We start from the raw sequence: 26,389 nt of genomic DNA, 5'->3' as shown, positions 1-26,389 counted from the left end.
GGTTAATATGGAAATTTTTCCAGCCACCTAATTTTTAGTTAGATTTGCAGCCTTCTGAGTATTAAATGTATTAAGATTAATTTACTGGCTGCTACATGTTCTGCTACATGTTCTGCAGCCTTTTTCAACTCCATGTGCTTGTCTACTTTTATTGTTTGTGAAAAAACTAAAGTAAATATTTTTCTTTAGGTTAAATGGGCCCGACAGAATTATCACCATGACACTGCCAGCCCCTACACACTGCAACTCGCTTCGGCTGATGCATCAGGTACAATCATGCTGTGGGATGTTGTCACTGGTGAAGTTAAATCAGAGTTTTCAGATGGGAACAAGACAATCCAAGGTGTGACAATTTTGTTTGATTTGATTCTCTTTAAAATAACAAAATGCTTTTAAGTCTGTAGAATTCTCATTTTATTGTCATTGTTTTTCATGTATACGTTCTTGTTCTAAGACTTTAAAAAATTCATTTGGATATTATTGGCCATTTTTTACCAAAAAAATTATCGTTGCTGGGCTGGCTGTTCATAGAAACAAACTTACATTTTTGAAGGAAAATTAATCTTGTTAGTGATTCATTTCCTATTTGTGTGTGTGTGTGAGAGAGAGAGAGAGAGAGAGAGAGAGAGAGAGAGACACTGATGCAGTTGGCACAGACATTTGCAAGTCAAACTAAAGATGTTCTAGAACCTTGTTCCATGTCACCTCTGGTCTTCCATAAACAAACTTGCCCAGACTTGTGCCTGGGTGGGTAAATTTCTAGGTGCAATCCCATGGTCATTCATGACCAAAGGGGGTCACAATACATCAGGTATCTTAGGTTGCTTCCGTTGATAAAGCACAAGAACTCAGATGGACTTGAAAATGTTTACCGAATGTTTAGATGCAAATATTGAAGCCTGTATATAGAAGGTCCTTTGGCTATTGATTTGACCAGCTGTAACTCATATCAGTTTCTTAGCTTTGAAGAATTCTTCAAGAATACAGATACTATATTAAGTAATATACACTTCTATATCAGGCAGTTTGAAATGTAAATTATACCATTTTAATAAACCTTATTTAAGGTTTAGCATTTAATTGTTTTTAATTGTTTTAATTCACGATTAAAGAAGATGGAAAGAATGTTGTAGCTTTGTTGAAGCTATTCAGTGTCTGTGATTTGAATATTATTTTGATAGATGAATTTAATTCTTGTAGATATGGAGTGGCTGTCATGTCAGGACACAAACCACAGCTACTTAGTGGCTCTACACCCTCCTTATTCTTTGGTGTTGTGGAATGCAGAGACTGGAAATAAAATCTGGAAGAAATCGTACACAGAATCGCTCGTCTCATTTGTCTTTGACCCGTTTGAAATGAAGAACATTGCTTGTAAGTTACGCTTGTTGTTGCTGTTGTTGTTCTCCCTCATTCTGTTATTTGTGCCAAGTGTTGTTAATGTTAAAGCTTATAACTGCTAACGTTATAAGTGCAGCTGGTTGAGGCCGAAAGGTTTCGGTGCTTCTGCTTGGCATGACACAGCATGTCCCAGAATCCTTTGCACCAATGAACCAAGTGTGTTGAACAAACTGTTGTTATAAAAAAGAGAAATTCTTCTTCTTCTTCTGCAATGTGTTCACAACAACAACCAGCATCTTTTGCGTCTGAACCTGCCGAAGCGTATTAAAAATAAATTTGGTAATTATGTTAGTGATTTTATGATTCTTATCAGTACTTACATGTATTATTGATATCAGTGTTATTAATGTTGTTGTTGTTGTTGTTAGTGCTCTTGTTGTAATTATAAGGTGGGTGCGGATTGGCAGAATTATTAGAGCATCAGGCGGTGAGTTGGGAGAAACGTTAGCATGCTGTTACGTTCTGAGTTCAAATTCCACCAAAGTCAACTTTGCCTTTCATCCCTTCGGGGTCAATAAATTAAGTACCAGTTATGCACTAGGGTTAATGTAATCAACTTAATCCCTTTGTCTGTCCTTGTTTGTCCCCTCTATGTTTAATTGACCCCGAAACGATGAAAGGCAAAGTCGACCTCGGCGGAATTTGAACTCAGAACGTAACAGCAAACGAAATACTGCTAAGCATTTCGTCTGGCATGCTAACGTTTCTGCCAGCTTGCCAGCTTTGAGTTCAAATTCTGCCATGGTGACTTTGCCTTTCATCCTGTTGGGGTTGATAAAGTAAGTACCGGTTGAGCACTGGGGTTGATGTAATTGACTTAGCACATTCCCCCGAAATTGCTGGCCTTGTGCCAAAATTTGAAACCATTATTAAAGCAAAGATAACAAAAAGCTCTGTGAATAACTTAAAAACCATTATAAGAAGTACAGCTATTGTATTTCTTATTTTTATGAAAATCATTTTGCTTTTACGTTTATGTATTTGTTTTGCAAGAAGATTCTTGTGAAATTGTGTGTTGAAACAGATATTGTTATATTTTGGGATAGTCATATATTGCCAACGAGCAAAACGCCCCGCGTCCAATCGACGGCACTGAGTTGTCAAACATTTAAACCAAATTTCCTCAAAACAACTTATCCAACCGTCCCATAGGCCTCCCCTTTGAGAAACACTGATTTAACCTAAATTAGAGACACCAGCAAACGAAAAAATAAAGATAGACTTTTTTCTATTCTAAAGAAAAACGATTTTATTCACACAAATATGCAACCGAAGTGTTTAAAGTACCAGTAATGATAAGGCTGTTGACTGGGAGAACACAAACATGGTTTAAACTGTAAGCTTGGCAGGAGGGAGAAACGTACAAAAACAACAAAAAATGGAAGGTGCAGTTATGTAAAGGTTGACGGAAGAAAAGCAGGACAAAAACGGCTTTATCGGTCGCATTCTCACCTGGAATCGATTTTTGTAATTTTTTCAAGACTTATACACACCCTGATACCGTCGGTATCTACATATCAAATTTGAGCACAATCAGATGGAGGATGCCCGAGATCCTAGAAGACACACAGACAGAACGGATTTTATAAAAGAGATTAAACACCTGTGCCAAGTATTTGGTCTTCGCTTCAGTTTTAGTAGTTTAGTCCCTTTCAACAAACATCCTGTGACCTCTTCAGCAACTTTCTATCCCACATGTCTCTTTCTGTTCTGTTTATTCCGTTTCCTCTTTCTGTGGTGAATATTTTGCTTTTATTTTCCCCTTTTATAAAACCCCTACTGCCACTTTCATTTAATTTTGAAATACTTTTTTTCATATTTTCAGTTCTGGGTCAGGATTGTATCATATTTGTGGATGACTTCTCTGTGAATAAACTCCCATCTAGTAATGGGAAGAAGTTTTACATTTCTAGTCCTTCGGCACAAGGTAAGCATCATTTACAAAACGGTTTTTATTTCATCATCATCTTTTAATGTCTGTTCTCCATGGGTTGGACAGTTTGACAGAAGCTGGCCAGCTTAAGTGCTGTTCAGGCTCCAATTATCTGTTCTGGCAGGGTTTCTATGGCTAGATGCCCTTCCTAACACCAACCATTTTACAGAGTGTATTCTACATGACACCTGCTTTTACATGGCACCGGCACAGGTGTCTTTATGTGACACCAGCACGGGCGCTTTTACAAGGAACTGGCACAGACATTTTTACATGGCACCAGGAGTGGAACTTTTATTTATCGTTTTGGGTCTTTTATGTGTCACCAGCACAGGTGCCTTTTATGTGTCACCAGCCCTGGCTACGACTATGATTTCACTTGGGATGATGTATTTTCTCAGGCGCAGCAAATCACCAAACGTTTCAGTCACCTGTCATCATCTTGTTCTCTTAAAAGAAAGACACATTGGATAATGTAGTTTTACATTGAAAGATATGATGACTATTGTTGGAATGCTTTTGATAACAGGTCTGTTCAATCAAAGTTGATCTGGAGTTAAACAATAACAGCTACAAAATAACAGTAGATTTCAAAGAAAGGCTTTGATCTGTATTCACTGAGTCATTTTGTTTCTGCTATAAAGTAGACAGGAGTGTCATATTCATCATCATCATCATCATCATTTAGCGTCCGCTTTCCATGCTAGCATGGGTTGGACGGTTCAACTGGGGTCTGGGAAGTCAGAAGGCTGCACCAGGCCCAGTCTGATCTGGCAGTGTTTCTACGGCTGGATGCCCTTCCTAACGCCAACCACTCCATGAGTGTAGTGGGTGCTTTTTACGTGCCACCCGCACAGGTGCCAGACGAGGCTGGCAAACGGCCATGAACGGATGGTGCTTTTTACGTGCCACCAGCACGAGGCCAGTCGGGGCGGCGCTGGCAACGGCCACGTTTGGATGGTTCTCTTATGTGCCACCGGCACTGGTATCACAGCTGCAATTTCCATTGATGTTGATTGATTTCAATTCTCATATTATCATTGCAAATGCTAATGGTATCAGATATAGTCCTTTCTACTTTAGGCACAAGGCCTGAAATTTGGTGGGTGGAGACTAGACGATGACATCGACCCCGGTGTTTCGCTGGTACTTGATTTATTGATCCCGAAAGGATGAAAGGCAAAGTCAATCTCAGTGGAATTTGAACTCAGAACATAGCGACAGGTGAAATACCACCAAGTGTTTCGTCCAGCACGCTAATAATTCCGCCAGCTCAACGCCTTAAGGGCGTCAGATATAGTAATGTTTTCAAATGTATTAGTGATAAATTACCAGTGTTTTAACACTGTTTTATTAATAATATACCAAACTGTAGAGGATTTCTGTAACATTATATTATGATGAATGCGAAGTGTCTGCTTGTAAATGCAAAATTCTTGCTTGCAGATAAATGGGAAACAGCCATCTGGGTTTGTTTCGATCCTTTGCCAAGGGAATTCATATGCAATTCTGCTTTTATACTTTTGCAATACACAATCATTGAGCTTTTAAAACCCTACCCAGGAGTACTTAGCTGAAAAAAAAAAAACAATAAATATTTCACTGTTACATTTCCAGGTTCAAATCGATCGTCAAATTCTGAATCTTTGGATAAAAAGTCGTCCCGGAATCTTGCGAAAAGGGTCTCTAGGGTCCTTGTTGGTGAGAGCAAATTAAAGTGAGTTATTTTAAAGCTTAAGTTTATTTCATATAATGATTTATTGTTGTTGATGTTCTGCAGCTTTTGTCCTTTGTTGTGAAAAACTAAATTCGGTATGAGACAAGGCCCTGGGGTTAATACAATGGATTAAGATCTACTGAAGAGAATACCCCAGCATGACCAGTATCCAGGGACTGAAACCAGTAAAAAAAAACCCCAAAAAAAATCTTTCCACATTGTTTAACAATTTTGTCTTTTATTTCTAATTTCTAGGTCAAACTTAAATGATGAAGAACCTTTCACTTTGAATGAATGTCTGCAATTAGCTTACCATAATTGCTGTCGGCATCACTTGATACTCGTTTATCCTCGAGAAGTTCTCATACTGGATCTGAAAATCAACCAAACTGTTGGAATTATACCCATGGAGAGAACTGGTTCACCTTTTATGCAGGTAAATCTCATAGATTTTATGATCAGTCCATTGAGGGCTGTGTGTTGGCAGCATTGTTATTGCACTGGTCAAACTGCTTAGAGAAATTTCATCCAGCTCTTTATATTCTAGGTTCAAATGTCACCAAGGTCAACATTGTCTTTCATCCTTGTGGGGTCAATGAAATCAGTTTACCTATTTACTCCCCCTAACATAGTCAAATTTAGTTAAGATTGAAAAAAAAAGTGTTATGAAATTATTGCAATAAGAAGACTAAAACTGTTCAAAGTAACCCCATTTCACAGTGTGTATATATATATATATATATATATATATACACACAAGTAAGTGGACAAACGAAATATTTGTTATATTTCTGCTGCTTTTAAATAAAGTATATACATATATATATACACAGTATATATATCATCATCATCATCATCATCATCGTTTAGCGTCCGCTTTCCATGCTAGCATGGGTTGGACGGGTCAACTGGGGTCTGTGAAGCTGGAAGGCTTCGTCAGGCCCAGTCAGATCTGGCAGTGTTTCTACGGCTGGATGCCCTTCCTAACGCCAACCACTCCGCGAGTGTAGTGGGTGTTTTTTACGTGCCACCTGCACAGGTGCCAGACAGAGCTGGCGAACGGCCACGAACGGATGGTGCTTTTACGTGTCACCGGCACGGGGCCAGGCGATGCTGGCAACGGACACGAACGGATGGTGCTTTTACGTGCCACCGACACGGGGCCAGACAGAGCTGGCAACCGGCCACGAACGGACGGTGCTTTTACGTGTCACCGGCACGGGGGCCAGCCGAGGCTGGCAACGGACGCGAACGGATGGTGCTTTTACGTGCCACACACACACGCTTCTTTAGTATGTTAAAACATATGTTGTCATGTGATTTGAGAGAAATTTGATAGCTTCTTGTTGAGCAAGTATGTAGATGTTCCTCTGTTGGTTTGTGAGACTGTAGTATGGCCATGTTGTATTGGACTTAAGGAAAATGTTGAGTCAAGCCAACCGAAGAATACTTCAATAGCTTTATATTTTGGGATTATTTTCTGTTTTGGTAGGTGTTGTCCTGTCGACAGAGGGATGTACTGATGTGTCTTCATGAGAATGGAAGCATCACCGTACGTGTGCGCCGCAAAACAAACATAATCAGTACTCCAGCATCAGAGGGAACCGGCGCATTTGGTAAGAAACTATTTTATCATTTATCATTTTAATTAATATAGAAAGAATTTTTATCGGTAGATATTTACTTTTGAGTTACCCTTGTTTAGTAATTTGATCCAAGATTGTGTTTTGGAGACTAAAAGAATTGCATCCTGATAGTCATTTTGGACATTAACAAGCAAGTCATTGGTTCCTTAATTCACTGTACTTAAGCTTTATCTACTAAAAGTTGCAGCATTAACCCTTTCATTACCAACCCGGCTGAAACCAGCTCTGTACTCTGAGTACAAATGTCTTGTTTTCATAAGTTTTGAATTAAAATCTTCCACCAAACCTTAGTCATAATTTATGTTCCTAACATTAGCTTAATGATAACTAAGTTATTTTACTAAATTCTTTGTTATAGTTAAAGTAATTGAAAGAAACACAGAACATCTCAAAATAAATACAGTAACGAAAGGGTTAAATACGGCAGCAGCAGAAGTGTTGTTAAGGTTGCATCCCATGGTGAAGAGGATTGGGCTGCATGAGTTCGGTACTGGAACCATGTAGAAAGTATTCATGCTGGTGCCACATTAAAAGCACCCAACACACCCTGTAAAGTGGTTGGCATTAGGAAGGACATTTAGCTGTAGAAACCAAGCCAAATTAGATTGGAACTTGGTGTAGCTCTCCAGCTTGCCAGCTATGGTCAAACCAACCAACCCATACCAACATGGAAAACGGACATCAAAGGATCACACGCACGCACGGGCTTTCTCCGTCCAGGTTGCGGATCCGTGGAATAAGCTGCCGGACGAGATAGTGAAGATGCCGACGACCGCTCGGTCCAAAGTCTCCCTTGACCACAAATGGCCTGAACTCTTTGCATGAACACCACCCTGTACATAACTCCATGTCCCCCTACATGGCCTTGCTTTTTGCTTTTTGAGCCAAAAAATTAACTTAACTTAACTAACACACACACACACACATCATAATCATCATCATTATTTCATGTCTGGTTTCCATGCAAGCATGGGTTGGATGATTCCTCACAGTTCAAATCAGTTCCTATTGGGAGCTGCTTCTCTTATAGACTGGTGCCCGTACTTAGTTTCTTTGGTTAGATATTCTTCCTCATACCAACCAATTTTACAGAATGTTCTTGAGTACATTTTTTTCACGACACCTACACTCAATGTTTTTCTTTCCTTTGTAGATGATGGCTTGTTGAATCCAGCTTTGGATATTTCCTATGACCTACGATGCCAATCAGATCCGTTACGAATAACTCGACATAGTAAAGTATTTGGAGTCTCTCTATGTGCTGTATCAGAAAGGTTACTAGCTCTGGTAATGAGTGATAGCAGAGTGCTTTTCATTGAGTTAAAAGCTACAGAATACAAGGTAACCTTTGCCTTCTGTTATTTGCTTTATATTTCTTGTATCTTATATTGCATTTTAATATAATGTGTGTGTGTGTGTGTGTGTATATATAAATAGCGGTTTGTCTCTAAATTCTATATATATATATAATATATTGTGAATTCTTGATTTTAGTGTACTAAATTGAATTTTTTTCCCTGTTGGCTTGGAATTTTTATATTTCCTAACTATTAATATTATATAAAAAAGCACCATCCGATCGTGGCCGTTGCCAGCCTCGCCTGGCCCCCGTGCCGTTGGCACGTAAAAAGTACCATCTGATTGTGGCCGTTTGCCAGCCTCACCTGGCCCCCGTGGCACCATCCGATTGTGGCTGTTTGCCAGCCTGGCCTGGCACTTGTGCCGGTGGCACGTAAATACACCCACTACACTCACGGAGTGGTTGGCGTTAAGAAGGGCATCCAGCCGTAGAAACATTGCCAGATCAGACTGGGCCTGGTGCAGCCTTCTGGCTTCCCAGACCCCAGTTGAACCGTCCAACCCATGCTAGCATGGAAAGCAGATGCTAAACGATGATGATGATATACATACATATATAATGTGTGTGTGTATATAGTGTAGGGCTCTGTTGATAAAGGAATTGTGAACCAGCATGATAAGTTGCAGTTAGAGTAGCATCATTGAGAGTGCGTGATGAAAGTTCCAAACTGAATTATTCAAATCAATTTGAAAGTTTGGCTCTCATGCCACAGGGTGTACACTCTGTCATACATGTATAATTGTGGTCTCTTGATGTGCAAGACATAATCGCCTTTATATGGTTCTGGACATGACAGCCAAATATCCCTCAGACCTATACTCTACCTAGGTCGGCTTGGATAGTGTAGTCCAGCATACACAATTCCTGAAGTCAACAAAAAATGATGTTGCAGTTATGTCTTGAATGCTTTTCAACATAGTTTTGTTTGATCCTACCTGGCTTTGGATTAAACAATAACAATAACAAACCAAGAGACAGTATAATTACCATGATGATGATGATGATGATGACGATGATTATGATTATGTTTAATCATCATCATCATCATTTAACGTCTGTTTTTCATTCTGGCATGGGTTAGATGGTTTGAGAGGGGCCACCCAGGCTCTATGTCTGTTTTGGCATGGTTTCTATGGCTTGATGCCCTTCCTAATGCTAACTACTTTACAAAGTGCACTGGGTACTCCTATGTAGCTCCAGCATGGGGGCTTTTCCCATGGCACCATAAATATTTTTTAATTACTGAGAAATATGTTATTTTGAGTCAGGCAAATATTTTGTAGTCCCAGCAGACAGAATGAGTACTGAAAGAACCATTCCGACCTACTGAGCTTATTCTGTAAAATGGCAATCTCTGTCCTGATGAAACTGGGTAGGGTGTTGGTTGAAGAGCCAAGGATGCTGGACATGTATCCCCTCATTAAGTCCAAAAGAAACCTATTATTGTGCATCCAGTAATTCATTAACTTTAATCCCTTTGTTGGGTAATGAAACTTGGTTGCTGTTGAAAGTGTTTTTCTCTTATTAATTATCATGGATTGATCTCTCATCTGTTTCGTTTCCTTAGGTTGGTTATAATTATCCAATACAGCTGACTTCTCCTTTGTACACACCTGGCTATTCTTTGGACCCTCTGGTCAGTTTTACCAACACTGTCTACTGCGATGGAACAAACCAATTCCCGATCACCAGCGATATCCCGTATCCTCGCAATACACTGTATGATTTGATAGGTCAGCCTCAGTTGAGTGCTGGTGGAATGTATGAGTCCAGTTCTCCGTATCGTGTATCAAACCATGGTGTTGCACTCAAGTTCATGTTAACAGGGCTCCTTAGTGGCGTTGCTTCCCCGGTGTCTGTGATTAGGATGTCACCACCACTAACCCAGAAAAATGCTTCCATGTACAAACCCCTTCTGGCTGTTGGTAAGTCTGTTGAACGCCTCCTCTTTTACATTGCTACTGTTGTTGTTGTTGTTGTTACTACTGCTCCTGCTTTTTAAACCCCAGGTCAACCCTGCTTTGACTATCCTACCTTTCTGTTTATCTAGGACTGCATTGTCCAATGTGGCCTTGATATATTTGACACTGCAGTCCTAGATGCAAATGAGTTGGACAAATGTATAACACTGTGGGATACGATTTTTGTCCTTGAGTAGAAACTGTTATTCCCTATTTGCTTATCCCTAGAAAGTATGAAAAAGGCCTGATATTTCCTTCAAATTTTGCATTTGTTACATTTGTTCAAACCCCTATGATGCTCCACTACTACTCCTGCTCACGATCAGAGATGCACATATTGTCAGCCACTAAGGGGCTTGTTCAACTGGTTATGGTCAAGCAACCGACAAGCAAATCTGTGGTTTTGAGCAGAATATTTGATCTAATGATATTTCTGCTTCAGCAACCCAGTGCTGAATCTGTCTGAAATGTAATGGAAAATAGGTCAGTTTCAGTACATTGATGTCCAGGTTAGAAAAGCAAAGTGTGACAGGAATAGCAGTCAATTTCCATTGATTTCCAGATAGAAGCGAATAGGAAATAACACTTACTGACCAAAGGCAAATATATATATATATAAATTTTGTTACAAAGTGTTATTGAGGTATTGTTTTACAGCCAAATGTCCTTCTTGTCACTAACCCTTACCTGTTTTTTAAGTGAGGAATATTTTATTCCATATGTATGTGTGTGTGTGTGTAGGCTTCTTTCAGTTTCTGTCTACCAAATTTACTCACAATTCTTTGGTTAGTCCAGGGTTATAGTAGATGTTTCAAGTCTACCAAATCCACTCACCAGGCTTCGGTCGGCCTGAGGCTGTAGTAGAAGACACTTGCCCAAGGTGCCACGCAGCAGCGGGACTGAACCCGGAACCATGTGGTTGGTAAGCAAGCTACTTACCACACAGCCACTCCTTAAATTTTGGTCTGAAAAATTTAACTTGTATACCAGGAAATACACCATTCATAATTTTGTTATACACAAATATTATTAATTAAATGATATAAACAAAGTGCACCAACAATTCTTTGCTTGATCCCAGTGCACCTCAAAGTTAAAAGACTGCTTAATGTGCTTACTCTATCTTCTAGAAACAGTCACTAAATTTCCATCAAATCTCACTCTACTGGAAGATCAGTAGATAACTTATGCTTGTTATATCATAGATGAAGAAATAAGCAAGTTAGTTACAACTGTGTGTGTGTGTATTAATCATATCTCTCTTTGTTCTGTGTTGACCTGGAGCTAAACAACAGCTCAACTTAAAGGTTAAACTTATAAAATCCTACCCCACATATTCTAACATGGATGAAGTAGGGATAAACAAATGTTAAAAAGAAGTGTTGTGTGTCTTTTTTTCTTTTCCCAGGTAACAATTCAGGATCTATACAGATTTTTAACCTTTGCAGTGGACAACTGGACAAAGAATTTTGTGTTCACTCAACCATTGTCAGGTAAACATTTTTATCTCTTTCGTTACTTTTTGTGAGGTAAAATGGTGACAATTTGATAGAATCAGTTGAGCAACTGATGAAATGCTTCGTGGTATTTAGTTAAAACCCTTTCTATCGAGAGTTCAAATCCTGTAGGTGTCAACTTTCATTTCAAAATTCTGGGTTGATTAAATAATTAGGTTAAGTATTTCAGTTGATTAATTGTTAGTAATCATTCCTCAAAAATATTGGGAAAGGAAAAAGAGAGAGAGAGAGAGAGTATGAGGATCAGCTTGCTGCTCCCTCTTCACCTTATCTAATCAACATAATCCATTTCATGATTTTTTTAGGACTAATTCAAGATTAGTCTCAGAACATCATCATCATCATCGTTTAACGTCCGTTCTCCATGCTGGCACGGATTGGACAGTTCAACTGGGGTCTGGGAAGCCAGGAGGCTGCACCAGGCCCAGTTTGATCTGGCAATGTTTCTACAGCTGGATGCCCTTCCTAACGCCAACCACTCCATGAGTGTAGTGGGTGCTTTTTATGTGCCACTGGCACGAGGCCAGTTGGGGCAGCGCTGGCAACGGCCAGAGATACCGCTGCCCCGGGTGAGGCACGAACTCACAACCTCTGCATATCTCCCGACTTGTGAGTTAACACAAGGAAGGTACCCTCTATAAGTACGGCGCGCTAACCGATTGTGCTACCGGGGCAGACTAAAAAAACAAGTTTAATATATTTAACATAGTATTAAGGTAGTTAATATAACTTTAAAAGTTAATAATTTTACAGTAAGGAAAAAAACAATATTAGTCAGTGACTAGTATTATTTTCATTTTTTTTTTGTTTTTTGTTTTCAATAAGTCTTGGAGATAATTTTAGACACGTTTCCAGCTTGGTTCCAGTTCTAGTCTCATCAGCTAAGCTTGGCCTTCACCGATGATGTGCTGAAGTGAGGACGGGAAATAATCACTAAGGAGACGTAGGATGTTGCATTTTAGTTTGTGGAGGGCAATGGGATCATTTAGGGGAGAATGAAGGAAAAACATTACCTGGTTCCCTTAACGATCCTTATATTAGATATTTTCCTGACTTGAATATTTATCTTGACTAATCATTTTTTTATGAGGTTGGCATCTCTGGCATGCACATGCCCATGCGCACGTGCGGACACACACACACACATTTAAACTAAGCTTGTAGTGGGACACTAAGAAACCAAAATAAGCATCTGATTAGATTCTCTTTCACATGTGTCCTCCATGTGTACATGTATTCTAAATTTAAACTTACAACACAACGTGTGATTGCTATTTATTTTATATTTTTATTACAGAGGGATTGAATGGGCTGGTCTACATTTCTTCATATCATTCGCATATCCTGACCCAAGTGCTTCAGGACTTGTAAAGAATGAAATTCTGTTGGTTGATATCATTTCAGGTATGCAAATTATATTTTCGTTGATTTACACACAGTTCCTTGTAAGATCCAGCCTTTTATAGACAGTGTGGTGAGTCCTAGACAATGGTTTTCTGTAGGTGTGTGTGTGTGTGTATGCACACACACATATATTTATGTATGTTTGTATATATGTGAAGGCGCATGGCTCAGTGGTTAGAGCGTCGAGCTTACGATCGTGAGGTTGTGAGCTCGAATCCCGGTCCGGGCTGCGTGTTGTGTTCTTGAGCAAGGCACTTTATTTCACGTTGCTCCAGTTCACTCAGCTGTAGAAATGAGTTGCGACATCACTGGTTCCAAGCTGTATCGACCTTTGTCTTTCCCTTGGATAACACTGGTGGCGTGGAGAGGAGAGGCTGGTATGCATGGGCGACTGCTGGTCTTCCATAAACAACCTTGCCCGGACTTGTGTCTAGGAGGGTAACTTTCTAGGTGCAATCCCATGGTCATTCATGACCGAAGGGGGTCTTTACCCTTTTATATATGTATTAATGTATATATGCCTGCATGTATACATATACGTATGCTTGTCTGAAGTTGTAATGCGAAATATATTCATGATTTTGGTCTCACTGCTAAATATACACAAGTGTGAACTCATTTTATCTTGCTGTGAGCAGAAAGACTGAGATTATCCTGGTAAGTTCAATCTCTATTTGGAGACTCATCAGAGATGAGGTCCTCACTTTCTATGTCCAGAGAGAAAGAGAATGGTAGATTTTAGCTATTTACATCAGACACAAATCAGGATTCAGCCAAAGTAGCCAGTTTAAGTTGCATTTGCTGACAACTTAGTTAATAAATTAGGGATGCCCTTCATGAAATTGGATAATCTGAAATTTGAATGCAAAGTATAACTGTAATCTGACCCTTGCAGCATAATGTAAAAAAAGTGCCAAAAAAAATTCATCTTTTTGTGGGCAAATAAATTATTATTATCCTAACCAGTTTCATCTCTATTTGGAGATTCATCTGACAGCAAGTACCCACTTCACCTAAAATGCAAATTAGACTGGCTGCTTTGTCTGAATTCTGGTTTATTTTTGATATAATTATATGCTGTCAATCTCTGTGCTCAATAAATATTGTAGAGTTTCTTTATTTGTTTGAAGCTGATGATTCACTCTATGACAAACATAGATATATGGACATATAATATATATATATATATATATATATATATATAATATATATATATATAAACACACACATATAGAGAGACATATGTTTCTGACACTTTATTCCTTTGCATATAAACAATTACACTTTCTTTTACAGGGAATGAAACCCCAATTCGAATTCAACGTGATGAAGAATCCCCTATCCATGCATTACGTGTGTCACCAATGAGGTAAATTATTAACCAGATTATCTCAGGGTAAAGATATAAAATGATCATGCAGAGAGCCGACCCTGGTTTGCAGTATTTCTTCTGATGTTCTGCACTTCATGTTCACATCATGCGGGAATGGGTGGATGCATCATGGACAAACAATGGCCAGCTTCACCTCAAGAAATAGAAATAGCAGTAAGAAGACACTTGTGAGGCAGAGAGAGGGACTTGAAAGAGTTTATTGCTGGGGGAAATCATGATAAGAATGAGAGAGACACAAGTTATAAAAACAAGGCAAGAATGTTTATGAATTTTAGGGAGAGAGACCTGGAAGGATTGTTGAGGAAATCATGGCCAAAGTATGGGAACACATGGGTCATGAAACAGGGAGAGAATATTGCAAGGGTTTAAAGAATTACGAGTTTTGGAAGTTATTTGAAGACTTAAAGAATTACAAATTTCAAAGATTTTTGTCTCCAAGGCTATGGCAGAAAACACTGACCCAAGGGACTTCACAGTGGAAATGAACCTGAAATCATTTGGTTGCAAAGCAAAGTGTTTAACCACACAGCCTTTACATTAGTATCTTTTCTACTTAAAATTTAAGAATTTCCATTTTTTTTTAACTTTTTTTATAATGAGGTACAATTAATGAGATTAGAAGATGTATACTTGTTTTCTTTTCCTTTGCAGACAGTATTTTGTAATTACATTTAAAGACAAACCATTTGAATTATGGGACCTCAAGAATTTATCTCTGCTACGAGATGTGAGGAAGAGTTCAGCACGCATGACAGCTGTGGTAGGTTTCGGAGATCCAACTTCTTTTTGAATATTTTCTCTTGCAGTAGAGGTCAGCCATGATATATTCCCAAGACCAGACATGTCTTGAATGTGTTTTTTTTTCTTCTTAAAGATGACTGCCGTTTTATGGTTTGAGAATCTGAGTTGTTTTGAATGTTTTCCCTGAGAGGTGACTGCTACTGTTCTGTCTTGGAAATGAACAGGTTGACCATATTTCCCCCACCCCACCCCACTACAGATATATCAATCATACATGTCACACAACAAAGGCCTTAACAATTTGTTGTTGTTGTTGTGTGTGTGTGTATATATATATAATTTTCTAATGTTTTACTCATTATCTTTTATTAAAATTTTAATACTTTTGATATATATTTAAAATAATATAAATTAATTAATTTTATGTATTGGCTTAAGTTTTTCATTGTTTGATTTGCCTAATAGTGGTTTTATCTCTAATTTAATATAATATATATATATATATATCTGTATTTGCATGTATGTATTTTTATAGAGAATTAACTTATTGATATTGCTATGTGATGTGTTATTTAATTGTATTTAGAACATGTTAATGTCATGATTCCTTAAAAACATCTGTTAATTGTTTTGAATTAAATTTTCTTCCCTATTTTCCCTCTTGACTCTGACGACTTTTGTATTTTGTTTGTCACATCTAGGAATGGTTTCCTGCCTCTAACATTCGGACATTGAAGAGGAAACTCAATACTGAATCTAAAGACTCTGATAGTTCTGTAAACATCAACACCGAAAGCCTTTCTTCTTCATCATTGTCTAATTTAGATAATTCCTCAAAGTAAGAATTCGATTGATTGATTTACTATTCTCTTTGTTTTTTAACAATTGCTTTTGTATTGTGTCATTCTCAGGTCAACTCTAATTGAGCAGACCCATGGCACACAGACCTGTCGCACTCTAATTGAACAGACCCATGGCACACAACCTGTCGCACTCTAATTGAACAGACCCATGGCACACAGACCTGTCGCACTCTAATTGAACAGACCCATGGCACACAGACCTGTCGCACTCTAATTGAACAGACCCATGGCACACAGACCTGTCGCACTCTAATTGAACAGACCCATGGCACACAGACCTGTCGCACTCTAATTGAACAGACCCATGGCACACAGACCTGTCGCACTCTAATTGAACAGACCCATGGCACACAGACCTGTCGCACTCTAATTGAACAGACCCATGGCACACAGACCTGTTGCACTCTAATTGAACAGACCCATGGCACACAGACCTGTCGCACTCTAATTGAACAGACCCATGGCACACAGACCTGTCGCACTCTAATTGAACAGACCCATGGCACACAGACCTGTCGCACTCTAATTGAACAGACCCATGGCACACAGACCCATGGCACACAGACCCATGGCACACATTTAGGCAAATGACAAGGTGTCGCCCATGAGTTTATTCTTTTAGATAAAACTTGTTTCTGTACCTAGCCAAGGACCATACTCTAACGTATGGTCCTTGATCCTGTGGGATGCAGTGTGACGGTGGGGATGTGTATTCTGTCCATTATCCGGACTGCTTCTATACATTGCACTCTCTCCAGTCCAGGGCTATAGTAGAAGACATTTGCCCAAATTGGTACAGAGTGAGACTGAACCTGGGACCATGTGCTTGGGAAGCCGACTTCTTACTATGCAGTCACCGATAGACAACACTACTATGGCTGGGTTGTAAAACATTTGCTTCTCTCAACTCTGCGGTTTCAAGTTGAGTCCCACTGCAAAGCACCATGGACAGATGCCTTCTGCTATGACCTTGGGCCAACCAAAGCCTCATGAGTGGATTTGATGCCTGCCTGCATATGTGCTTCACTGTTTATGTGTTCCTCTCTCATCACCCTGTCTGGAGTGAAGCGGCAGCTCTGATGTTGATGTTGTAACTGGTTGCTCTGCACTGTCAAATGCCTATAGAATAAAGAGACCCTTTTCTGAAAAGGGATTTCTTTACTTTAAGGACTGATAACAGAAAGAACTGGCTGCTGCAACATCCTGCCTCAAAAAAATCTATCTGAACTTCTGCTTGTGTTGGGAAAACAAATGTTAAACAAAGATATAACTACCTTTAAATACAAGTCTGTATCGTTTTTTTTTCTTCTTTATACCTGTGTAAAACTAGTATAATGTCAAAAAATGTAACATAATTTGATAAATCTGGACATATATAAGTACTAAGGTTATGATAGTCATCAAAAGTCCATAAAGATGGTGCTCTAGCATGGCCACAGTAAAAAACTAAATAAATAGAAATATTCTGAGTGTTTTGTCTCATTGTTCCGTTTTATCTTTGGTATTTTAGTGAGAACAAGCCAAGCGGTAAAGTAACTGGTAAGGAACATTTGGTATTTACAGACCAAGAAAGCACCTTGTACCATTTTGTTATTGAAGGAAGCACCATCACAGATGTCTCTAAACTTCCTGTGGAGGTAAGCTAGCTTATTACATCTTCAAAATAATTTACCCAAAGACACCATCCATAAGCAACACTGTGGTTTAGTTAGTGTTAAGATAAACATCGTTTAATGCAGGGAACGTTCAAAAGATAATTGGAAATAACCAAGTGGTGAGAAATAAGCAATATCAGTCATTGGCTAATCTATGATTTGCTGATAAGGTCATAATAAGACTGAAACATGTCCTTTTGGGGGTCGATTAAATAAGTACCAGTTATGCACTGGGGTTGACATAATCGACTTAATCCATTTGTCTGTCTTTGTTTCTCCCTTCTGTGTTTAGCCCCTTGTGGGTAGTAAAGAAATAGATATAACTTACCTTACCATTTTAAAAAGAAGGTACACATCAGACAATCTAGTCCTAGACAAAACGATGGTTAGTCACATTTACTATGTCTATAATGCATCTTATATGTGAATGAATTTATATTTGAGAACTAATTAATTAATTGACTACCTCCTCCAAAACAAAAAAAACTTATAAAACTCATTTGTACCTATGTTAGAAACCATTATCATCATTATTATTATTATTGCTTTTTAAAAATTATATTTTGAGGGCAAAACATTGAGAAAATCAATAGAACAAAATACCTCATGGTATTTACTTCATCTCTTTGCATTCTGAGTTCAAATTCCACCAAAGTCAGCTTTATCTTTCATCCTTCTGGGTTCGATGAAATAAAGAACCAATAAATACTGAGGTCAGTATAACTGGCCAACGCCCTCCCCCTCCCTTATTAAAATTTCTGGCCTTGTGTCTTATTTCAGAAATTATTCATGGTTTGAGACATGCACCAAAAGTTTTCTTTCTTCAAAGAGAATTAATTACAATGAATTAATTACACTGGGGTTGATATAATCAACTGGTCCCCTCCCACAAAATGTCAGGCTTTGTGTCATTCGTCGAAAGGATTATTATTATTATTATTTTCATTCCTTTCAACTCAGGTTTTGTTGGAACTCCTGGAGTCTTGCATGTGTAGCAAGCTTGCTACCTCCAGCCTACGGTACCATGCTATCTCTTCTTTTCAACTATCTAATATTTCCCTAGTTATTCTGGTTGTGCCAGGGAGGCAAACCTTTTATAACAGTTCTGCTGGGCCCTCTATTCCGATTTCCTTTAGATTCCTCTTGATGCCTTCTCATACTGTCCTGAAGGACCCAACACTATCTTCACATACTACATTTTCCATAGCTGGGCTGTTTCATACTTTAGAGAATTGAATATGTCTATTTTTTTGCCTTCCTTCTTGACTATTCATTCGTCAAAGGGACATTCAACATCAGTTGTATAGCATGTGTGGTTCACCATGGTCTGTCCACCTCTAGGTCTGTCTTGTTGTGTTCTAGTACAAGATTTTCTAGCTCTCCAACTCCTCCGCTCTCTGCAGTTTGTGCTCATACCACGTCTCGCCTTGCTCTAGACTCCATTTTTCACAGAGGTAGCATTTTCGCTACCTCACCATGTTGCCACAACTTGTAGTAGTTTTGGGCAAGTCTAAGGCATTTGTTAAGGATATAAATATATTAATGCCTAAAGACATCCTGTACAGCGAACTCACCACGGGATCCCGACCCAAGGGACGTCCACAGCTACAATATAGGGACGTGTGCAAGCGCGACCTGAGGACTGCCAACATCTGTGTGGACACGTGGGAGGAAACAGCTGCTGACCGCTCTGCCTGGCGTCGGACGGTGAGGAAAGGCGTTTCCATGGCTGAGGAGAGGAGAGCACAGCTGTGGTTGGACAGGCGGGACAGGAGGAGGACAACTGCAGCAACACCCCACACGTACCCATCGATGTTTGTGTGCAGCAAATGTACCAAGGACTGCCACTCTAGAATTGGACTGTTCAGTCACAGCAGACGCTGCACATCATCAAAGTAGGCCCCACCCTTGGCGCAACCCATTGTCTATCAAGACAGACGGGGAAAGAAAGAATATTGATGTGAATACATATAAATGATGTATTTCTATATTTTAGCTAGTTATCTTCTGTCCAACCTGTATTATTGTATTTTGGTGTGAATGAATATGTTGTCGAGTCGTTTCAAGAGAATCGGAATGTTGACAAGTTTTACTCGATCAAAGTTTTTCTTTTTTGGATTATTTTGTAAACAGGGGACTTCGGAGTGTGTGGATGTCTCTCCCAATTCCTGGGGTAGACAAAAGGTTTGTCTTTTAGACATTTTTTTTTTCTGAAAAACTTTCTTGTGTTTACACTTTGTTCAGTATGGCTTCTGCTACTAGAGGCACACCAAGAGGCACTAATGAAAAAAGAGGCACTAATGAAAAAAGAGGCACTAATGAAAAAAGAGGTACTAATGAAAAAAGAGGTACTAATGAAAAAAGAGGTACTAATGAAAAAAAGAGGTACTAATGAAAAAAGAAGTGGCACTGACTATGCTCCAAATAACAAAATAACTTTTGAACACATGAAAGTGAATTTTAAAAAAAAAAGGTAACCAAAAAAAAAAATGACAATGAAATAAATAAATTCAGTTATAAACAAAATCTGATACTCAAAAACACAAATTTGCATGACATAAACAGAAGTACACACAACAAACACAACAACAATAACAGTAATGCAAACTTGTATGAATTTAACAAAAGTACTAACAACTCCTTTGCTGTCATAACAAATCATAGGGAGGTTTTAGACACTGGCAATGATAAGTTACAAAGAAGTGTGCTTCTTTGCCTGAGGGATTTATTCAAGAGCAAGCAAAGGCTGGAGCAGATGACCACAATGCCCACATATTGCCATATGCCCTCAAAGGAACAATTAATGGAAACCTTTGACAATTTGTGGTATGATGTGTATTCCATTGATAGAAGTAGGGCATATAAGGTATGTACCAAGTCTTCAGAACTGAGGATAAGGTAAAATGCAGGTGAGGCTGGTGTGTTACACACTTGCAATTTATATGGATGCTTTAATACATGAATCTCAGCAAGAGATGTTGGAGGTGGTGTTAACCCTTGGCCTATCTTCTTGGTGTTTCTGACATATTACAGGCAGGTGGTGAGCACAGAGGTGAGACAGAATGATGTAGTTAGATGGGGTTTGCATGGCTATGCAAGTTCTAATGACCCCTGAAAATTTCAAAATAATCTTGGAGCTGTTTCCCATTGTCAGGGCTGAGAGAAGGGCAATAAGGCTGGTGGTGCAAAGCAGAAAGCATAGCTGCTTCATGTGTGAGTTACAGTGTGTGGACTTCCTGTCCAGAGAAGCTGGAAAGACAGTGAGAATGGACAACAGCAACAGTAATTGCAGGTTGTTTCTAGAGTAGCACCAATTGCATCACTAGTTTCAGCCTCAAAGAGAGTGAAAAAAAAAATCTCTTCATCTTCAATGCCAGAAATTGATCACAGGAGTTCCTTTCCTCTAGCCATGACCAGTGGTGTGACCCCATCATCTTGTAATAAAGAGGAGGTGATAGAAGGGAGCCAGGGGTGGATAAACGTTGGGGGACATTGGAAAACAAAATACTTCTCCTGCCAAAAAAAAAAAAAAAGAGCTCAAGCAGAAAAAGTGAGTCATCCCTCATTGGGTTTGTGTGCAGTTGACGATCCTTAAAAAAAACCCCACCAGAGGACTGTTGGAGGATTTGAATGAAATGCAGGAAGACATAGAAGATAAAATTGTATCCTGAAGCAGTGATGAGCTTTGTCTATGTGGAACACATAAGCGACAAACTATTTTAGGTATCAGGGGATGTGGCACCTCTTTTATACACTCCGAAACTTGAGTTGCTCACTAGCACCACCTTCAGGACTGATCATTTTGAGTATATATGGATGTAGAGTACATGAAAAAAGTAGGTGGTCAGTGTAAATGGGTGCCCTTAGCAAGTTCTGATGATTGCTTTTTGCATGTGTGTGGGTTGGTTGCTATTATTTGTTTTGTGTTTTATTTATATTCTTTTATTTAAATCTATTTATATTTTTTTATATATTTGTGTAAAGCTTTAAAAAATCTTTAATATATTCCAATATATTGTATGACACGTTTGTCCCCTTTTTGTCTTATAAAAAGTCATCAATGTATCTCTTTACACATCTTTCTAACCATTTTGTTTTGTGTTAATGTATGAATGGGCCTTCGCAGCCTTACAAAACAAACAATTATTTTTACCATTATTGGATTAGCAGAATCATTAGTGTTGGACAAAATACCTTGCAGTATTTATTCCAGCTTTTTTTTATGTTTCGAGTTTGAAACCTGCTGTGGTCAGCTTTGCCTGCCATCCTTCCAATATCAAAGTACCAGATCCCCAAATTTCTGGCTTCACACTTATGCAAGAAACTGTTATGAGTGACAAGATAGACAGAATTGTTTGAGCTGTGGACAAAATGCCTTGTGGTATTTGTTCCAGCACCCTGCATTCTGAGTTCATATTCCTCCAAGGTCAAGTCTAGGATCAATGAAATAAAGTTTTGGGGTTGATGGTCTCGACTAACACCATTCCCTCAAAATTACTGGCCTTGTGCCAAAATTAGAAATCATATTTACTATTTGTGTAATAAAATTTTTTGAGCTGTGAATCTGAAGTCTTAAAAAGAGTTGGGTTTGCTAATGAAGATGTGGATTCATTGGACAAGGGTGGGGGGGGTTTGGTGCTGCTTATAACTGAGCAACAGAACAAAGGTTCAGGTCTTCAGCCCTTTGGTCCTTCCTTGTCTTTTTTTACACTTGAAAGACCTGGAAACTGTCCAGGGCCCTTAGAAGCTGCCTGAACTCCTTTGCTTATCAAGACACTCTGCAGTATTATGGGTCAGATTTCATAGCCAACCAGGGACTATACTGAGAAGCTTGGATGATTCCTGTTTCTCGTACAATTTGGGACTCTTGCTCAGTTTTCTCATTTCGATCAGTATACAAATGTCCTCTTCTCTGAGTTCAAGTTTTATCAATCTTTGTCTTCATCAAATTCATTTTAATGGTTTGTTCCTGAGGGATTCTAGCCAGCACCCCAGTTTTCTTGTTTCAGCTTTCTGCCCGTCAGCCACAACCAGTGTTCTTTACTTCTGACATTCTTGGTTTGTTGCATGAATGGCCATGTTATTCCTTGGACAGTTTCAGTGACGTTTTGGGACATTTCTAGCTGCTAGTTGCATTCTTTCTTCACTACATATAATAACATAGTTTTCCAAACCCAACATTGCAATCCTAATGATGTCTTCTGCATTTAGCAGTCCTCTGCTTCCTTCCTTTCTTGGGAGGCAAAGTCTTTTGATTTTACCATTTTAGGGTGCTGCACACTTTACATTTTGAGAAGCTTCCTAGATTTTTTTTTTAATCTAAGATCTGTATCTCAACTTTTATCCTCTTTGAAAGGTAGCAGAGTTTCTTAATATTGGCATGGTTCATACATTTATTGCTTTAACGATATTCCTTCCATTTAGTTTTGTTTCAAGCACCTTCCTATTTCTTTTCTTGTACTCTTTGGAGATTTTCTCTTATTTCTCCATCATTATCTTATTGTCTTAATACAAATACCCCTAGGTATTTGTATCCCTCATTATTTCTCGGCAATCTAATGATATTATCTTGTGGTAATTTGATACCATCAGATTTTATCTTCCAACTTCTCTTCATACTTAGAACTATGCACTTATTTACCAAAAACTGCCCCCCTCCCCAGTGTCCTCGTTAAATATTTTTACTGTTTGGATCAACGAATCCAAGTCTTTTTCATATTTCGTACATAGTTGGAGATCCTCCGTATAAAGCAAAGGATTTATGTTTTATCTCAATTTTGGCAAACTTATAAACAGACCTGGATTTTCTCAGTAGACATGCCAGAGGTATTAACGCAATAACAAAAAGGAATGGTGAGAGTGAGCCTTCCATGAATGTCCCCTTGTGTATTTTCACATTTCCTAATGGTTGTGTATATTTTTGAGAGATTTTGAACCAGAATCTCTGAATACCATCTGGTTTAGGAGTTTCCCAATTTAAACACCTCTGTCACTTTGTTTTCATCCATCTTCCATTTCACTTTCAAATTTCCATAACCAGTTTGCTTCTAAATCATACTGAACTTCTTTGCTGCTGCTGCTGCTTATTATTATTATTATTATTATTATTATTATTATTATTATTATTATTATTATTAACAACAACAACGACACAGGTTTTGTTAGAACTGCTGGAGTCTTGCATGTGTTGCAGACTTGCTACCTGCAGCCTATAGTACCATGCTATCTGTTCTTTTTAACCATCTGAAAATACTTTGCTCATTATTATTATTATTATTATTATTATTATTATGGTGGCGGTGGTGGTGAGCTGGCAGAACCATTTGCATGATGAGCAGAATGCTTGGTGGCACTTTGTCTGTTTTCATGTTTTGAGTTCAAATTCTGCCAGGGTTGACTTCCCCTTTCATCCTTTTGGGGTGGATAAATATGTCCCAGTTGAACACTGAGGTTGGTTTTATCGACTTGGCTCCTTCCCCAAAATTACTGGCCTTCTACCAAAATTATTCCAGCTGGCCTAAGATGGGTGAGCTGGCAGAATTGGTAGCATCGCGGGTGAAATGCTTAACCGTATTTTGGCCGTCACTACGTTCTGAGTTCAAATTCCACCGAGGTCAACTTTACCTTTCACCCTTTCAGAGTTGATAAATTAAGTACCAGTTGAGTACTGGGGTCGATGTAATCACTTATCCCCTCCCTCAAATTTCTGGCCTTGTGCCTATAGTAGAAAGGATTATTATTATTATCATCATCATCATTGTTATTTAAATTAATTTTCAGAGTGGACTTAGTATAATTACTTCGTTAGCCTGGAAAAACGATCATTTGGCTTTTGGTGATGTTGATGGTGTCTTATCAATCTGGGACCTCAAAGGAAGAATATCAAGGTTTGTTTCATGATATTTGTACTCTATTTTATTACCAAGATCTTTTTCCCTCAGTAATCACCACAGACTTGTTGAGATTTACCCCTGAAAAAAAAAGTTATAGGAAGCATTTCTTTCATTTGCAACATACTCTTTTTTTTGTGTGTTTTTTCTAAATGTAGTGCATGGGTGGGGTGTTGCAAAGTTCCTGGCTCCAAGGGTACCATGAAGGGCCTGGTTGGAAGCCCAACTTTCCAAGTTCTTTTACTGGGCTTAGAATTACCAAAGGAATGTTGCATCGAGTGTGTGACTCTGAGAGGGGAATCTGTTGAATAAACTGATTCTCCTGTATTTTCTTTTACCCAAAGTCAGAAGCCTTTCAGCACTCTCTTGTGTCTAAGGCTTGTTACTGTTCTCAAGATGAGAATTTATGATTTGAGGGAGATTTAGCTGCTTTTTTTTTTTTTGCAGATTGAGTGGCTACAAATCTCCCTTAGGTCGCATATCTGTTATTCACTGCATCCAACTGAATCCCTACTGTTTCTCACACTGTTTTCACTCTTGTACACTTACCCACTGTCCTCTCCTCTATCTCATATCCACTTTCTACTTCGACCCCGTTATCTCTCTCCCTCTCTCTTTCCAGGTGAGCAAGCCATAGACTCACCACTTCAGCAAGACACTTGCTTCTGTTACTCTACGTTACTTTCGTATTCCTGAATGCTATACCCCACTCATTTAAGGGGGTCTTGTCTTGTGGGTACTTGATGGCCTCAATCGTGTTAGTGCCATGAAAAAAGCACCCAGTAACACTCTTATGAAGGGGTTGACGTTCTGGAGGGTATCTGACAGTAGAAACAGTGCCAAAGTGGACATTGGCGCTTGGTGCAACCCTTGCTGGTCTGTTTCTGTCAAACTGTCCAACTCATGCCACTAAAGAAAAGAGGACATTACATCATCGTCATCATCATCATCATCATCATCATTTAACACCCTCATTCCATGCTGGCATGGGTTAGACAGTTTGACTGGAGCTGATGAGCCGGAGAGCTGCACCAGGTTCCAGTCTGTTTTCTATGGCTCGATGCCCTTCCCAATGCCAACCACTTTACATATGAATATTTATTGAGCATGTATACCCCAACGCAAGAAGAATTTAAAAATTTTTGTGTACATCTTTCCAGAACCATATCCACCCACAGATCAGCCATTAAAAAGATACGTTTTGGACCAGGGAAAGCAAATTTGAAATTTTTCCTCAAGTATAACGATGGCTTAGACATATACGAGATAAAAAGTCAAAAGGTAAGAGAGAACAACTTTCACCCATTTTGTTAATGACAGTGTTTTTTTATAATTATATATTGTTTCTGTAAATATTGAATAAGTTAAGTGTCTTTAATGCTCAGGGGTCCTATGACCTACAAATGTACAGCTGACTGACAAGCTATGCACGACTGACAAGCTATGCATCTTCATCTACATTTCTTAGAAATTTGAAATCTTCAGAGGAAGGTTACCCTACTTCACCAGAATGCACTACATCACACACACACACATAAATGTATATGTATATCTAACTGTCCATCCATCCATCCATCCAATTTTTGGTGCCAGATGTTTATATATATATACATACATACACACACACACACACACACACGTATATCTGCCAAATGAGCAAAAGGACTGCTTTTACGACATTCTTCTGCAGGCTACCTCAAAGACAAATGACAGGGACCTTGTGGCTGGTGATTTCAGTGGACATGGCAGGCAAGACCTAGGTGTCTTCCATGGTGTATACGGGAGCCATAGAATTGGTTCCTGAAATGAAGAGGGAACAAGGCTGTTGGAGTTCTGCAATGCAAATGACCTAATGGTCTGCGACACCAACTTCAGGAAACCAACCAGTCACCTGATAATCTATCGATC

General features: G+C 38.9%; 1 protein-coding gene and 1 non-coding gene across 3 annotated transcripts in view; one reads left to right on the top strand and one right to left on the bottom strand.

Moving 5' to 3' along the window:
* Window positions 1–26,389, top strand: part of LOC115223184 (WD repeat-containing protein 11) — a 47,482-nt gene that overhangs the window by 4,920 nt on the left and 16,173 nt on the right. Inside the window, exons 4-20 of one of the 2 annotated variants that reach the window (XM_029793627.2) lie at window positions 190–343; window positions 1,201–1,374; window positions 3,227–3,328; window positions 4,952–5,051; window positions 5,307–5,487; window positions 6,544–6,667; window positions 7,851–8,038; window positions 9,625–9,982; window positions 11,427–11,511; window positions 12,833–12,939; window positions 14,236–14,308; window positions 14,984–15,092; window positions 15,775–15,911; window positions 17,447–17,573; window positions 19,725–19,775; window positions 24,372–24,478; window positions 25,642–25,762. In XM_029793627.2, the coding sequence (XP_029649487.1) occupies window positions 190–343; window positions 1,201–1,374; window positions 3,227–3,328; window positions 4,952–5,051; window positions 5,307–5,487; window positions 6,544–6,667; window positions 7,851–8,038; window positions 9,625–9,982; window positions 11,427–11,511; window positions 12,833–12,939; window positions 14,236–14,308; window positions 14,984–15,092; window positions 15,775–15,911; window positions 17,447–17,573; window positions 19,725–19,775; window positions 24,372–24,478; window positions 25,642–25,762 (2,298 nt within the window). The remainder of the gene's footprint in view (window positions 1–189; window positions 344–1,200; window positions 1,375–3,226; window positions 3,329–4,951; window positions 5,052–5,306; window positions 5,488–6,543; window positions 6,668–7,850; window positions 8,039–9,624; window positions 9,983–11,426; window positions 11,512–12,832; window positions 12,940–14,235; window positions 14,309–14,983; window positions 15,093–15,774; window positions 15,912–17,446; window positions 17,574–19,724; window positions 19,776–24,371; window positions 24,479–25,641; window positions 25,763–26,389) is intronic. The other variant, XM_029793628.2, reaches the window with a different exon arrangement.
* Window positions 12,097–12,209, bottom strand: Trnai-uau. The gene is made up of 2 exons: window positions 12,172–12,209; window positions 12,097–12,132 (listed from the first exon to the last, which is right to left on the bottom strand). It is a non-coding gene; the product is annotated as a tRNA-Ile (tRNA).

The sequence above is a fragment of the Octopus sinensis genome, linkage group LG22 (genome assembly GCF_006345805.1).
Source record: "Octopus sinensis linkage group LG22, ASM634580v1, whole genome shotgun sequence".
In the NCBI taxonomy this organism is placed as follows: domain Eukaryota; kingdom Metazoa; phylum Mollusca; class Cephalopoda; order Octopoda; family Octopodidae; genus Octopus; species Octopus sinensis.
The sequence above is the reverse complement of the archived record's forward strand: the minus strand, read 5'-3'. Positions and strand labels throughout refer to the sequence as shown.